Source organism: Myotis daubentonii, chromosome 2 (genome assembly GCF_963259705.1).
Source record: "Myotis daubentonii chromosome 2, mMyoDau2.1, whole genome shotgun sequence".
Classification (NCBI taxonomy): domain Eukaryota; kingdom Metazoa; phylum Chordata; class Mammalia; order Chiroptera; family Vespertilionidae; genus Myotis; species Myotis daubentonii.
In genome coordinates, this window is record NC_081841.1 from 107,838,778 (window position 1) to 107,856,067 (window position 17,290).

The 17,290-nt window shown below is 42.3% G+C and overlaps 1 protein-coding gene across 4 annotated transcripts in view; it reads left to right on the plus strand.

Annotated features, from left to right (window-relative positions):
• Positions 1-17,290, plus strand: part of CENPJ (centromere protein J) — a 110,470-nt gene that overhangs the window by 23,161 nt on the left and 70,019 nt on the right. For 3 of the 4 annotated variants that reach the window (XM_059684162.1, XM_059684164.1, XM_059684163.1), the window contains 3 exons: positions 10,262-10,770; positions 11,584-11,707; positions 15,038-15,337. In XM_059684162.1, the coding sequence (XP_059540145.1) occupies positions 10,327-10,770; positions 11,584-11,707; positions 15,038-15,337 (868 nt within the window). In that variant the 5' untranslated portion in view covers positions 10,262-10,326. The remainder of the gene's footprint in view (positions 1-10,261; positions 10,771-11,583; positions 11,708-15,037; positions 15,338-17,290) is intronic. The other variant, XM_059684165.1, reaches the window with a different exon arrangement.

Here is a 17,290-nt window from a genome sequence, read left to right on the forward strand (position 1 = left end):
TTCTTCTGGCACCCCTATAATTCGGATGTTGGTGCGCTTGAAGCTGTCCCAGAGGCTCCTTACACTATCTTCGTATTTTCGGATTCTTTTTTCATTTTGCTTTTCCAGTTGGGTGTTTTTTGCTTCTTAGCATTTCAAATCTTTGACTTGATTCTTGCGCTCCTCTGGTCTGCTGTTGGGTGTCTGTATAATATTCTTTATTTCAGTCAGTGTATGCTTAATTTGTAGTTGGTTCTTTATCACAACATCGAGGGTCTCATTAGATTTCTTGAGGATCTCACTACATTTATCGGCGGTCTCACCAGTCTTTTCGAGGGCCTTACTAAGTTTATCGGCAGCTTCTAGACAGTTCTTGAGAGACCTTAAAAGTGTGGTTTTGAGCTCTATATCTTCCATTTCTGACATTTGCGTCCTGTTTCTTTGTGTCCGCATTTTTTTATCTTTTCTTGGTGCACCCCCTAGTGGTCTTTGTGCGCAGTCTTGTAGTTAATCCTTGATTGTTGTCGGTAATACCAGGGGTGATTTGACCTCCAGGCTAACTGGCTATGAGAGTCAGCTGTGTTTGCAGTGGGAGAGCTTCTGTGCTGGATCTCTAGGGCGGTGCTAATCTAGCGTTTGCCTGAGGCTATCCGGCAAATGGTTCTGTGCAGGGCTTGGGCGGGGCGGGTCCCAGGGGATCAACAGGGCGGGCAGAGCGAGCAGTTATGGCTGCTCTCAGTTCCGTCCCTAGGGGCTCTGCCTCTCAGAGTCCCAGCAACTGCTGCAAACCTCGGAGAGAAAGCTGCCTTGGAGTTCCGACCGAAGCCAGACAGTCCCGCTTCTCCCGTTTGAGTCTGGGTCCCCAGAGACTCGCCCGGATCTGGAGCTCAGAGTCTGAAACTCCCTCCCAATTGAAAACAACAACCGCGCCCTCCGCCGCCAGCCCGCTCCGCGTGCGCACTCTGCACCTGAGTATTTCACTTCAGCACTGTGCCTCCTCTGAGTCTGGGTATGATATTCTCTTTCCTCCTAGTTGTAGAATTTCCACTCAGCCAGCCTTCCTGTGGTTCTGGATGATGTCCGTTCTGTTCTTTCTGAAGTGGTTGTTCGAGACAGCAATCTCCGGCGTTAACCTATGCCGCCCAAATTTCTTATCTCCATTTCATTTAGTAGTTCTGGGGAATTCACTTGTTCTTTCATTTCTGTTTTTTTTGTTTTCTCCCCATTAAAAAAATATTTTTATTGATTTCAGAGTGGAAGGGAGAGGGTGAGAGAGATAGAAACATCAATGATTAGAATTATCGATCGCTGCCTCCTGCACTCCCCCTACTGGGGATTGAGCCCGCAACCCAGGCATATGTCCTGATTGCTAATCAAAGAAGGACCCTTCATTCCTCAGGCCGATGCTCTGTCCACTGAGCAAAACAACCCAGGGCTCTCCCTATATTGACTGCCTGTTTGGGTTTGTGTCTATGTATTAGGTACATCTGCTACAACTTCCAGTCTCTAGTGCAGGACAGTGTCAGAGGTTATTTGTGACTGGCCCTCAGTACTGTTTGGAGCTATCAGCAATCCACAGCTTTTGGCTCCCTTTGCTGGGGTTTGTTGTCTTTGGACAGGACCAAGATGTGCACCAGAGTCTGATTTTCCTAGTCTTGTGCCCACAAAGAGATCAGGCAAAGACTCAGAGGCTCCAGAGATCCTCCTCTGCCTTCAGTCTGATTGTTATTAGCATTGATCAGCCTCAGGCTATCTACCACAGGGTGGGGTGGGAGTTTCTTCCAACATGGGGGGACAACTGCTTCCCCTCCAGGCAAAAACCACCAGGATAACAATTGTCCCAGGGAGATAGATATCCTCAGTATAATGAAGGAATTACTAAGAACAGGAAACTTGGATGGATGCCCTCCTAGCTCCAACCCCATAACCCCCAACCCTTGGGCCTGTTATTGATAGGTATGGGGTATGCTTACATCAATTGCTGCTCGTTTAAGAGATTTTATGTTAGCCTGAAGCCTAAGCCAGGACAGGCCATTCATATGGAAAAGCCACCGCAAATAGCTTGGTTGGAGCTGCAAATTGGATGGGGCAGTTTCTCAGGGAATCATCAGGGTAGAGCAAATAGTGTGGGCTAAGCCAATTGAAACTCAGATATGGCTGCCAGTTAGCTCTGCAATGGGGAGGTCCTAGCACAGAAACAGTGACCCATCTGAGCACCCCTGTCTAGGAGAAAGCCACCCCCGAGTTCTTACTCTAATGCCAGACTATCCTGTTCCTCCCCAAGTGTCCCAGGTTCCTTTCAAGTCCCCCCTCCAGTGCTGGAGCCCAGAGGGATTAAATCTGAGTACGTTCATGCTCCAGCCCTTTAATAGAAACTGCCTGGGTCTCCTGCAACCTTTGTGTCACTCAGGTACAGTCCCTGCTGGTTTTTATAGCTTGAAGTTATGGGGAATTTTCTTCCCAGTTTTGGAACCCTGTTCTTGGGGTCTGCTGTGGGGCTCGGACCCCTTGTTCCTCATGGGAGGCCTTTGCAGCCACAATATCACTCTCAATTAAAATAACGCCCTATGTGGGTGTTGGACCAGCCTATTCCGCACTTCTGTCCCTCCTACCAGTCACACTGCTTTTTTTTTACTTCTCTAGTTGTAGGACTTCCATTCAGCCAGATTTCAGGTGGTTCTGTATGATAGTTGATCTGATTTTAGTTGTAATTTTGATGTTGTGGTAGGCAGCAAGTACCAGCATTTATCTACATGGCCATTTTGATTCTCCGAAACACTTTCTTCATTCACTTGGCTTCAAGGACATTACAGTTTTTACATCTCTTTAAAAAAAAAAAGTTTTTATTGATTTCAGAGAGGAAGGGAGAGGGAGCGAGAGACAGAAACAACAATGGTGAGGTGAGAGGAAAGAAAGAGTGGAGAGAGAGAAAGAAAAAGAGAACCATTGATTTGTTGTTTTACTTATTTATGCATTCATTGGTTGCTTTTTGTATGTGCCATGACTGGAGCTTAAATCCACAACCTTGGTGTATTGGGCTTCTTTTTTCCTTCTTAATAGTACAGTGGTCTTTCATATTTACACTTTTCATGCCATAGATTCATAGGGAGTAGGTTCTAGCAGCTCAAGCTCCTTTTCATTGGTTCTCACAAAGTGTGCTGCTCTTGCTCTGGGTGGAGCAGGCTGGCACTTCATTTGAATCCAGATACCTTTCTCTTTGGATTCCTTCTTTTTCTGATCATTTTCCTTCACATGTTTCAGAAGCTATCTAAGCTCTTAGAGTGCTTAATATGCCAAATACATACATCAATTGCTTTCTCTCGCTCTGTCTCTCTTTTTTTTTTATTAATCCTCACTCAAGGATATTTTTTCCATTGATTTTTAGAGAGAGTGGAAGGGAGGGAGGGGAGGAGGGAGAAAGAGACTGAGAGAGAGAAAAAAAGAGAGAGAAACAGACAGACAGACAGACATTGATGTGAGAGGGACACATTGATTGCTTACCTCCTATACATGCCCCAATTGGGGCTGGGATTGTACCTGCAACCCATGTACATGTTCTAGACCAGGAATCAAATCGTGACTCTTTGGTACGTGAGTAGATGCTCTAACCACTGTGCACACTGGCCAGCATTGGGTCATTCCTTTTGAACAGTGCCCATTACCTTGATGTGTACAATATCATCTTTCTTGTAGATTTGCATGTATGTGGCCAAAGGAACAACTCCCTTGTTTCCTTAAAGGCCTAGAGATCATATAGTTTGTGCCTCTCCACTTTGCCTTTGTGTTAGTCATTTTGGGGAATTACTGGAAGCTGGTAGGACCAAAAGGAGGGTTGGAATTGGGTGTTTTTATGGTGGAGAAAGGGAGTATAAGCTAAAAACAAAAAAGTACAAAAAGGAAAACACATTATCTACTTCCAGGTCTGTGGTATTAGGGTGTGGGCATCATAGGGAGACATGTTCTCAGGAAGGTCAGAGAAGAAGTAAGGATAATAGGAGATTTTACTGGTGGTGGACAGTGAGTGTTTTAGCATTGGAGATGCTTGGGAGATGGAGACAGAATAAAGCATGTGTGTGGAGATTAGTTCATGAGATAAAGGGCGGCCTGGGATTCAGAGCCTTCTTATGATAACTGATGTAAATAGGTTTCAACACATAAAGAGATTAATCCTAGAGAATTCAAGGTGGATAGTGGTGATGGGACTGTGAAAATTGGTGGGATTTTGGAGGAATGGGCATTGGTGGGGCATGTTGCAGATGAAGGTTCTAAAGTCCAGGTGGCTGGGCCTTACTTTGTCCCTTATAACTGCACCACGCACTCCTTCTCTTCTGCCAGATCCTTAATTTTATCCTGTTCACACTATCTAAATGTGCACTCTCCTTCTTCCACATGGCTTTTATTTTTCTTTTTAATACTTATTACTATTTAATATATTGTATAGTTAATTTTTTTTCTGTTCATCAGATTATTTATTCCCTTGATTTTTAGATTCACTTGTTGATAGATGTGTATTTGTTGTTCATAATTTGTATCTTTACCTTTTTCTTCTTCTTCCTCTTCTTAAAGGATACCTTTCAGCATTTCATATAATCCTGCTTTGGTGGTGATGAACTCCTTTAGCTTTTCCTTATCTGTGAAGCTCTTTATCTGACCTTCAGTTCTGAATGATAACTTTGCTGGATAAAGTAATCTTGGTTGTAGGTTCCTGCTATTCATCACTTTGAATATTTCTTGCCACTCCCTTCTGGCCTGCATAGTTTCTGTTGAGAAATCAGCTGACAGTCATATGGATACTCCTTTGTAGGTAACTGTTTTTCTCTTGCTGCTTTTAAGATTCTCTCTTTGTCTTTTGCTCTTGGCATTTTAATTATGATGTGTCTTGGTGTGGTCCTCTTTGGATTCCTTTTGTTTGGGGTTCTCTGCGCTTCCTGGACTTGTAAGTCTATTTCTTTCACCAGGTAGGGGAAGTTTTCTGTCATTATTTCTTCAAATAGGTTTTCAATATCTTGCTCTCTCTCTTCTTCTGGCACCCCTATAATTCGGATGTTGGTACGCTTGAAGCTGTCCCAGAGGCTCCTTACACTATCTTCATATTTTTGGATTCTTTTTTCATTTTGCTTTTCTGGTTGGGTGTTTTTTGTTTCTTCGTATTTCAAATCTTTGACTTGATTCTTGGGATCCTCTAGTCTGCTATTGGAACTCTGCATAATACCCTTTATTTCAGTCAGTGTATGCTTAATTTCTAGTTGGTCCTTTATCGTAACCTCGAGGGTCTCACTAGATTTCTTGAGGGTCTCATTACATTTATTGGCGGTTTCTAGAAAGTTCTTGAAAAATCTTAAAAGTGTGGTTTTGAACTCTATATTCAGTCGTTTGCTTTCCTCCATTTCTGTCGTTTGTCTCCGCATTTTTTATGCTTCCCTGTGTTGGTAGAGTGGCTTTCTGTGCTTGGTGTCCTATAGGGCCCAGTGGCTCAGCCTCCCCAATTACCTGACGTGGACACTCTTGGTGCACCCCTTTGTGAGCTTTGTGCACAGTCTTGTTGTAGTTAAGCCTTGATTGTTGAAGGTATCACTGGGAGGAATTGACCTCCAGGCCAATTGGCTGTGAGAATCAGCTGTGTCTGCAGTGGGAGAACTTCTGTGCTGGAGACACCCTTCTGGGGCAAGACTTGCTTCAGTGGGGCTTTGGTGCTCACTGAGTCTGCCCCCTGAGTGTGTCCCTTATGGATCTGAGGAGTTGTAATCTGGATGGTCCCACTCTGACCACTGGGTACACTGGCTCTTGGATCTAAGGAGGTGCTAATTTAGCCTCTGCCTGAGGCTACCCAGCAGGAGCTATGAAGAGATCTGCAGATTCCCCTTCCTTGTTTGGGGTTTGGAGGTGCCCAAATGAGGCCCAACTGTGAAGCAATGCAAGCTGCTGTGGGGCCTTGGGTTTTCTCTTGGAAGTTCTGGGTCTGTCTGGCCCAGCTGCAGTTTGTTAGGTAATTTTCATATTGCAAAGGGCCAGGTCATTCATTTGCAAAAGCCTCTGCTGCAGCTTGGGTGGGGCATGGTCTCGGAATCAACAGGGCGGAGCAAGCAGCTATGGCTGATCCTCAGCTCTGCCCTAAGGGGCCCCGTGTCTCACTGTCCCGGTAATCGCTGCAAGCACCTGAGAGAAAGCTGCCCTTGAGTTCCGAGTTCTGCCCGCTGCCAGACAGTCAAGTTTCTCTCCGTATGAGTCTAGGTCCCCAGAGACTCACCCAGAACTGGAGTTCAGAGCAGTCGGGGGCTTGTGGCTCCCTCCCGATTCAAAAAGACAGCCGCGTCCTCAGTCTTCAGCCCTTTCCGCGTGCGCCTCTGTACCTCTGCACTCCACCTCCGCAGCTCCTCTGAGTCTCAGTGTCCTTTTCTCTTTCCTTGTAGTTGTAGAATTTCCACTCAGCCAGCCTTCCTGTAGTTCTGGATGATGTCCGTTTTGTCTTTTAGTTGTATTTTTGAATTTGTTGTGGGAGGCAGCAATTTCCAGTGTTTACCTATGCCGCCATCTTGGTTTCCCTGTATAGTTAATTTTTATGTGTGTATTTTCACCACTAGATTAGACTGACTTATTAACTGTTACATAACCATCCTAGAACAGTATCTGGCACACAGTAAGAAAATGAATGCTGTTAAGGAAAATCAGACATACAAAGGAGGGACAGCTTATGTTAGGAAATTGGTTATTTTAGAGTAGGATTCAGATAGAGTAGCTGTCCTATGGTATGAACCAATGTTATTCTTACTGTTTTTCAAAAATATATATTTTTATTGATTTCAGAGAGGGAGGGAGAGGGAGATAGAAGCATCAATGATTTTTCATATTTCCTACAACTTTTGTAATATTATACTATGTTAGTACAGTTTTGGTAATACTATATTTAAAATCTCTTTTTTTGAAATATTAATGTTTATTCATGTAATATTATTATATTTAAAATTGTTTTTATTGAAATATTAATGTTTATTGCATGTAACACTATATTTAAAATAGTTTTTCTTGAAACAAAAAAGAAACATAATGATGAGAGAGAATCATTGATCAACTGCCTCCTGCACGCCCCCTGCTTGGGATCAAACCCACAACCTGGGCATATGCCCAGACTGGAATCAAACTGACCATCAGGTTCATAGGTTGACATTCAACCACTGACCCACACCAGCTGGGCTTTTTTTATTGTTGAACATTGAATGAACACAAATAACCTTCTATCCTATCTAATAAAAGAGAAACATGGTAATTAGCGTACGACCGCTACCCTTCCGATTGGCTATTCAGGGAAATATGCAAATTAACTGCCAGCCAAGATGGTGGCCGGCAGCCAGGCAGCTTGAAACTAACATGAGGCTTGCTTGCTTCAGTGACGGAGGAAACCAACGTTCCCTGCCTGCCTTGCCGGCCTCTGAGCCTGCAGTTTGAAACATTGTAACAAATATAGAAGCTAAACAAAACCCCAGAAACCTGCTTTCAGCGAGCCAGGATCTCAGAGCTGGAGTTATACAATGTTTCGATTATAGAACCCAAACAAACCAGATACCTGCTTTCAGCAGCAGAGGCCTCAGAGCTGGAGCCAGAGCTAAAGCTGGCCCAGAATAGGAAAAAAGGAGCAGTTGGGAGCTTCAGTCGGCCTGAAAACAGCCCTCAGCCCCTCACCCAGACTGGCCAGGCACCCCAGTGGGGACCCCCACCCTGAAGGGTGTGTGACCAGCGGAAAACAGCCATCATCCCCTCACCCAGGCTGGCCAGGCACCCCAGTGGGCACCCCCACCCTGATCCAGGACACCCTTCAGGGAAAACCAGCCAGCCCCACCCATGCACCAGGCCTCTATCCTATATAGTAAAAGGGTAGTATGCCTCCCAGCATCGGGATCAGCGGAGCCGTAAGGCCTCCCGGCACCGGGATCAGTGTGACAGGGGGCAGCACCCAAACCCCCTGATCGCCCTGCGGCTCTGTGTGTGACAGGGGTCGGGGCCACAACCTCCCTATCTGTTCGTGACAGGGGAAGGCGCCCCAACCTCCTGATCAGCCCTGCTCTGTGCCTGATACGGGGGAGCTCCCGAACCCCCTGATCGCCCTGCGGCTCTGTGTGTGACAGGGTGTGGCGCCCCAACCCCCTGATCGGCCCTGCTCTGTGTGTGACAGGGTGCAGCGCCCCAACCCTCCCTCCCACCCCCCCACAGGCCCTGCTCTTTGTGTGACAGGGTAGAGCCATAACGCCCCCATCGGCCCTGCCCTGAGCGTGACTGAGGGTGGCATCGCAACCTCCCAATCCGCCCTGCTCTGTGCATGACAGGGGGCGGTGCCCCAACTCCCCAATCGGCCCTGCTCTGAGCCCGATCAGGGGCTGCACCTAGGGATTGGGCCTGCCCTCTGCCACCTGGGAGCAGGCCTAAGCCAGCAGGGCGTTATCTCCCAAGGGGTCCCAGACTGTGAATGGGCACAGGCCAGGCTGAGGGACCCCCCCCCTTCCCCCTGAGTGCACAAATTTTTGTGCACTGGGCCTCTAGTATATATATAAAAGGCTAATATGTGAAGTGTCCCCTCAGGAGTTTGACCAGGAGACTGGGAGTTTGATCACTCACTATGATCTGTGCTGACCACCAGGGGGCAGCGTGGAATGAAAGAAGGCCCTGGCTGGTAGCGGTAGGCCCTGATTGACCCTGATCACCGACCAGGCCTAGGTACCCTACCCATGCATAAATTTCGTGCACCGGGCCTCTGGTCCTTTACTGAATTTATTTTCAATATTTTAACCTTAGTTGTGATTTAATTTAAATTAATTTTGGCAAACATCAAGTTTCTCCTCTCTGCCTGGAATGGATGGTGCTAGGCAGTGGTGAATATACAGATATCTTTAACACTAGAAAGACTGAAACTTAGTATATACCTATATTGCCCAAAAGCAGTCAAAATGACTGCATTGTGAAAGAATAATATCGGAGCACTCTTCACTTATGTTCCTTAGCTTTTTAATAACTCACTTCTATTCGACATTTCTTTCATGAATTTAGGGTGCAAAAGAAATAAAATAAACAACTTATTAGAACAAGTATCACTGCATAAAGATTCGAATAACAAGTACTAGTTTAGCTTATTGAGCAACTGCAACTTATCAAGTATCGACAATTTATCGTGTACTTGCATGTTATCATGTGACGGTAATCGAAAAAAAATGAAAACTGTTATTTCAATACAGAGCCGAACTGGTCATATAAGAAATTTACTCAATTCAATAATTGGAGTCATAATTTCCCCAGGCAGTCAAAATGACTGCTTTTGGGCAATATAGGTATAACACATATATATATACTGGAAATGAAGGAGGGGGAGGTAATTACAATTATTAATAAACGCATTTATATGTTGTACAAAAAGTCACAAAATTCTAAGACATTGTGTCCTTATATACATAATTGTTTTTCTAATTGAAATTAAAAAGCAGTCAAAATGACTTCCTTGGGCAATCTAGTGTTAAGGAACTCATAGCTGGGTAGATTATGAACACAAAAGCAAAATACTACTAATAGTGGGATGAATGCCAAAATAGTAATGACAGAGACCCCTAGGCATACAGATAAGGGACTGCCTAGTGAGTATGTGGTTAGTATGATGTAGGAGTAAGGGGCATTAGAAAACCCGGCCAGGTAAAGCCATGGGGGATGGTGACTTTTGTCCTGGAATTTTGGAGAGCATGGGTTCCCCAGTTGGGCAAAGAAGCAATGTTGTACTAGGGCTAGAAGCATGAAAGTGTTTAATGTGGGTGTTTTATATTGAGAGTGGCTTTTTTTCCTTTGGTAATCGAATAACTTAGTGGTTCTCAACCTTCCTAATGCCGCGACCCTTTAATGCAGTTCCTCACGTTGTGGTGACCCCCAACCATAAAATTATTTTTGTTGCTACTTCATAACTGTAATTTTGCTACTATTATGAATCGTAATGTAAATATCTGATATGCAGGATGTATTTTCATTGTTCGCGACCCACAGGTTGAGACCCACTGAAAGGTGGCTTAGCTTCCATAGTTTTAGGTCACGTGATTTAGCATTTGTATAAAGTCATCAGAATGATTAGATGAGAAGGAAACTTCAGTTTTTATCTACTGAACTTGGATATTTAAGACACTTTAAAAAACATGTAGTTTAATGCCAAGAGCTTTGCTAAAGTCTTTTGCATATGAAATATTCAGTATGTTTTTTTGTGCTGGGTCAAGGTGTGGGTAGAATATCTTTAATACTTTTTGTTGGCTGTCTTCTACAGGTATTGGAAATTAATAGTTTTTCTAGTTTTCACATTATTTAAATACAGTAGAAAATTGGACTAAAATGTTCCTGATGCCAACTTCTTCAGAGTTGAACAGTAGGCAGAACTTCCTAACCCAGTGGATGACCAATCCTTCTCGGGCTGGAGTCATATTAAATCATGGATTTCCTATTTTGGAAGCAGATGAAGATAAGCGAGCAAATGTGAACATTTCCACCAGCTTTCCTGTTAAAGCCACTGATTTTTCAAATAGCTTGAACTTTATAAGTAAAGAAGATTCACTTCATGAAGAACAGAAGTTGGAGTCTAACAGCCCACACAGATTTCAATCAGATAAATCTGAAACACACACAGTCTTTCCTTTGCCTAAAAAGGGACCACAATCAGTAGCATGTCAGGATGCTCCTGGACACTGGGAAGATAACAAGAGTGACTTTATCTCAGATCTTGCAAGTGAATGCAAAGAAGTGGCTTATAAAGACCCACTTTTTAAAAAGCTTGAACAGGTACAATAGGACTTGGCTTAATATGTATATGTGTTATTGCAGGTTTTTGTCTATGATGAAAGTCACCAGTTTCAGGTTCTCTTGCTTCTTCCCCTTTAGTGTGAAATGCTCAAAATACAAAATTTTGCCTTTGTCTAATGTAAAACATTAAAGTATGTTTAATATGTAAGACAAATATAAGATTTCAGATAATATCTTCAAGTTTCTACCTCATTTGGTAAAAACTAAATTAGAATTTGTTGATCAAATATTAGGGGAAAATGTTTCTTTTTTAAAAAAATATATTTTATTGATTTTTTACAGAGAGGAAGGGAGAGGGAATAGAGAGTCAGAAACATCGATGAGAGAGAAACATCAATTAGCTGCCTCCTGCACACCCACTACTGGGGATGTGCCTGCAACCAAGGTACATGCCCTTGACCGGAATCGAACCTGGGACCCTTCAGTCTGCAGGCCGACACTCTATCCACTGAGCCAAACTGGCCAGGGCTAGGGGAAAATGTTTGATCATAAATGTTCTGATTACCTATCCTATTTTAAGAATCAAAGGATTTATATGACTTTCTGTTTCTTAGTTGAGAGAGTCAATATGGTTTCCATCATAAAAAATTAGATTTTAGAGTTTTGGTGGCAGATGTAGTTACTTAGGGATCCCTCTTTGAAACTCTTTTTTTTTTTTTTAAATTTTTTGATACTCTTTATTAGGGAAGATATAAAAAGGGAGATGGGAGGGATTAAGATAAAGGTAAGGAGTGAAGGTTCATAAAAAATGTAAAGTCATTAATTTAATAAGTTAATTTTATGTTTAAAAAGCTGAAAGAGGTGCAGCAGAAGAAGCAGGAACAACTGAAGAGGCAACAGTTGGAACAACTGCAAAGACTCATGGAAGAGCAAGAGAAGCTGCTCACTATGGTGTCTGGGCAGCACACACTCCCAGGTATTTTTTGCTTACATGGGGTCTCCAATTAGTACAATGATTGGCAGTTATACATATTTCTTATCTTGAATTGTTTGACAGGTTATTTCTACTATTCTCTTTCATATGTTGCAAACTCCAGTTTCTTTAGAGACTGTGCAGATACCTGAAACAGTGGTGGTATAATATAATTGGGACAAGTGAAAGCTGTACCGTTCTGGAGCATATGTGTCCTTAAAAATATTCATTTATTTATGAAATAAAATTTTAAAAAGACCTAGTAGAATAAAAGATCTAGAGCCAAAGTTGGTCTAGGGCTGCTGGTTTACAATAACTGCTCTGTATCATAGAGGTAAATATGTGTAGAAGCCACTTTATTCAGCTAAAGAACCATACCAGAAATATTTTTTGTTTAGCAGATGACAGAATTCTTTTGTTCTCTGTTCAATCAGTGAATAGCATGATGTGCTTATCAGGGGAAAAGTCTGTTAAAATGTGTCTGGAGCAGTGGTTTTGAAAGTTTGTTGATCATTCTTCATAGTAACAAAAACATTTTAAATCACGACTCATAATTTCAAAGAAATTTCATAAATCAGTCTTTATTAGTGAGCCTGGCATGTAGCAAGAATCTTTTCTATTTTATTTATTCTATTCTATGTAAAAAAAAAAAAAAAAAAAAAAAAAGCCAGTCCTGACCTGTTGCATCTGATGATAAAACGACTAATGGATTGTGTCCCACAGTTTGAAAACCAGTGGTCTGGAACAATGTGTGTCTCCTTGGTGCTACCTTTGAAGAGCCATACTTCACTGATTCAGGACAGTGCCTATTGTGTTCAGAGGTTGCATGGGCATTGAGAATATAAAGAAGATAAGACATTGGCAAATGAGTGTGCGGGGTGTGACTGGCTGGGACTCGGGGAGTGATGGGAGTGGTAGGGATGAGATGAGTGGTTTAGTGATTTTGGATGTCACCAGTGACTGGATTCTTGCTGCCCCTCCTCCAAGATAGAAATCAAGAGAGGAAGCAAAACATGCAAAAGAAGGAGTTTACTGAAAACAAACTAGAGGGAAAGGAGAAACGGGAGAGTTGGATGCATCAAGGGAAAGAATATAGCTCCCTCCCCTGGCCTGTGTTGCTCATAAAAAATTGGATTTTAGAGTTTGTTAGTGTGTTAGCTCATGTACTTAAGGGTTTTGGGTTTGATTCTTGGTCAAGGGCATGTACCTGGGTTATGGGTTTAATCCCTGGCCCCAATCTAAGAGTGTGTGGGAGGCAACCAATCAGTGTCTCTCTCTCACATCAATGTTTCTCCCTCCCTTCCACTATCTCTAAAAATCAATGGAAAAAATATCCTCGGGTAAGGATTAACAACAGCAAAAAGAACATGGCTTCTCGAACTACTGCCAGGGTCTGGTTCATATAGGGCTTAGTTCTTCACCCAGGCACAGAGTAGATTTCTTTGCTTTCTAGGAACCCTTTGCTTTCGCTGGTGAATATCTAGTGCATGTGCAGAGCAGAACTGTTTTGGGAGTGCCTGAAGAGAAACCTTGAATTTATTTAGAAGAGGCTAAAAAAAATTTTTTTTTTGAAGAGCATTCTCATCTGTTTAAGGAGGCTTAGTCTGTGTGAATTCTTAAGAAAAACCTTTTTGAAAAAAACTGTGAGTGCATGGTGATGACTAATACACTGACTGCTGGTATAGTTGTATCCCAAGGTTCTGCTTTTGAGCGAAGCCACCAGGAGTTTCCACTTTGCTTTTGCACCGTCAGTGCCTATGTCAGCACAGTGAAACATGCAAATACTTGCTTAATCCTATCTAATAAAGAGGGAATATGCTAATTGACCCTCACACCATCGCAAAGATGGTGGCGCCCATAGCCAATAAGGAGGGAATATGCTAATTGACTGCCCCGCCCTCAAAGATTGCAGTACCCACAGCCAATAAGGAGGGAATATGCTAATTGACTGCCCCGCCCTCAAAGATGGTGGTACCCACAGCCACAAGATGGCGGCGCCCAGTCTCCTCAGCCCCGCCGGGGTGCCTGCCTCTGGAGTCCCCAGTCCTCTCAGCCTCCCAGCAGCCCAGGGCCGGCCAGAGGTGCAGGCAAGCCTTGGATGGCTGGGCCGCCTGAGGCTCAGGTAACCAGGGCTGGCTGAGGCTTGTGCTGCCGGCAGTGGCAGCAGCAGAGGTGTGATGGGGCGTCACCTTCCCCTGATCGCTGGGTCGCCTCCCGCCCCTGAGGGTTCCCGGACTGTGAGAGGGGGCAGGCCAGGCTGAGGGACCCCCCCATCCAGTGCATGAATTTTCATGCACTGGGTCTCTAGTACTTTATAAAAATAGTTTGACCTGGTGCCTGATGCCCTGAAAGAGTCATGGAGACCTCCAGGGTTTATAGACCACACTTTGAGAATTGCTGCTTTGGGATACTGCTCTTTTATCAGTGATATGTTCAGATTGAAGTGGGATGACCATTAAGAATCAAGAATATTTAAATGGAGAGAGTATTGTTATAAAGGAAGGAAGTTGAACCTGATATTTAATAAGGATCTACCTGATATCCAGTTTTATTTGTGGGCTAGGAGTAAGGTAGATAAGTGGCATGGTTCTTTTATGAAACATTTTCCATCCTGTGCTCATTCTAAATTTAATTGAGACAAAAGGAGAATAGAGGGGCAGTAGCAGGATGTCAAGGGACTGGTACAGCAAGGCAGGATGGCTAGTATGGCTAGTATTGTCACCTAACCTCCAAGAGATAAGTACATGGGGAATCTTCTCTCTGTTTATTGGGTTACTTCAAAAGCACAGACTTAAGAAACAAAACAGGAGAAGAATACTACAGGAAATTTAAACTACAGAAAAGTACAAAACAGAAAAATCACCCATAATTCCTTTCCTGAGGACACCAAAACGTCAACGGTAATCTGAAGGGAAGATACTTTTATATGCTGTAACACAGAACATGACCATTAGGGAACAGTTCAGATCATTTGTAACTATCTGCATTGAAGCTGTCTAACTGTGTTTGTCATGGGACTGCAGAGCTGAGGACACCAGGAATGCTTCTCACATTTGGCGCATGAGTGATGCCTTATAGAGTTAGGCTGTGCTGCAGCTTTGCCTTGTATACACTGTCTGCACGTGAATCATCGTGTAAACATGTTCTCAATTAAAATGATTTGAGGGTCACTTTGGACTTTTAAGTTTTTATGGTTTTGTTAAACACATTTTCCTAATAAGGAGGAAAAAAATACTTTATCACTTTGGAGAAAACTTTGTGGTGGGATCACTGACGGGCGGAAGTGAAAATGTTAAAGAGAGACATCAGTTTGTTGATTTTTTTAATTGCAAGGTTTAACTCTGCTGCCTGATGATCAGAGCCAGAAGTACAGTTCTCCAGGAAGTTCAGCCACCATAGAGAAACCCAAACCCTTCTTACCATCATATATCTACCAGAATCAAACCCAAGAAAAAACATACACTTCCAACACTTTGTCCAATGAACAAAACAACTTCTGTAGAACTACTCATCAAGATTTTGTCTTAACTTCAAAAAGTGGTGCTTCTCCCAGTTTGTTTTATGAGGCACAATATCAAGAAGCACTTGTGAAAAAAAATGATTTGAAGGAAGAAAACCATAACTATCTTAAAGGTGAGTTACTTATATTTCTCTCTTCACTTAACCAAGAATGTTTACCAAGGTGCCGTAAAACAAGAAGAGTCCTTTATGAATTTTTCTCCTGTGCCCTTGGCGAAAAATGTGAGATCCTACATGCTGCATAGCCACTGAGCCTGAATTGGATGAAGAGTCGGACACAGAATTTGTGACTGTCCAAGAACAATCTCAGTACTCATGCTGACTTCAAAACTTGCATGGCAGCCTGGGAACTTCTAAAAGGAAGGCAAAAAGTTCTGTTGAACCATTTTTCTTTGAGAGCTTAGAAATAGGTTGAGGTTGATTTAAAATGTATGTGGTGGGGGGTCACTTGACAGAAGATGTAATATGCAAGAAAAAAGTTGATGATGGGATTTATTACTCATAAAAAATCCCCTTTAACCCAGACACTTGGTTTGTCTTCACCATTCCTCTATATTCCTAGTATCCAGCACATTCTTGCCATAGAACTAGCACTCAGTGTCTGATGGTCTAAACTCATGGAGTTCTCATGTGATTTCTGATATATTTTTTTCTTTTTTTTGTTAATCCTCACTAGATGATATTTTTTCCATTGCTTCTTAGAGAGAGTGGAAGGGAAGGGGAGAGTGAGATGGAGAGGAAGAAAGAGGGAGGGAGGAAGGGAGGGAGTAAGGGAGGGAGGGAGGGAGTATGGGCGGGAGGGAGGGAGAGAGGGAGGGAGGGAGGGAGGGAGGGAGGGAGGTAGAGAGAGAGAAATGTCAGTGTGAGAGAGGCACATTGATTGGTTGACTCCCACACATGCCCCGACCAGGGGATGGGGAAGGAACCAACGAACCCAAAACTCAGATATGTGCCCTTGACTGGGAATTGAACCCTCAGCCCTTTGATGTGTGGGCCGACACTCTAACAGACATTGAGCAACACTGGCCAGGGCACTAGTCTTTTTTTCTGGTCCCCACTTCACATTTTGTAATTACAGAATATTGTATAGTAAATTGTGTTCTTTCCCACTCAACATAGAAAATGCTTATGGTATATTCTGTAATCTTTGTAACCATAATTTTAATTACTTCATCATTATAATAGTTAAGTAAAATATCAGTATGTAATGTTCTTTGTGAAATACTGAGTCATTTTCAGTATTTTAAATTTAATATCCAATTTCAAGAATATATTCTTTTGAGTTAAGTTATGGTAAATATAATATGACAAGAGGTATCTATTCTTACTGCTTAATATTGTGCATAATATTTTATTCCTAATTTAGAGTAATTCCTTGATATGGAATTACACAATACAGTATACCCTCTAATCTTTTATTTTGGAAAATTTCAAACATCTATAAAACTTGAAAGACCACTGCAATGATTACCAGTATACCTACCACCTAGATTTAGCAGTTAATAATTTGCCAATATTTACTTTGTGTGTGTGTGTATGTGTATGTGTGTGTGTGTGTGTGTGTATATATATATATATATATATATATATATATATATATATATACTTTGTATGTGTGTGGATATATGTATCTATTCATCTACATCTATATATAGTTTTGCTGAGTCATTTCATTGCAAGTAATATGTAGACATTATAATATTTCAAATATTTCAGCATGCATCAAGTAAAAATTAGGACAATCTTTTATATTACCATAATACTATTATTATACCCAGGAACATTAACAATAATTTTGTAATATTCAAATCTATTTTAGAATTCCCCATATTATCCCAAAATGCCTTTTAAAGGTATTTTTTTAAAAGTAAAAGCAATGTTTCTATCTCTCCTCCCTCTCTTTCTAAAAATCAATTAAAAAAAGAATATTGTGTTTTAATGTAGTTTTTCTTTTTCTTTTTTCTTTCTTCCTTTCTTTTAAAATATATTTTTATTGATTAAGATACTACATATGTGTCCTTATCCCCACGTTATCCCCTAGCCCCCCCATTCATGCCCTCACCCCCC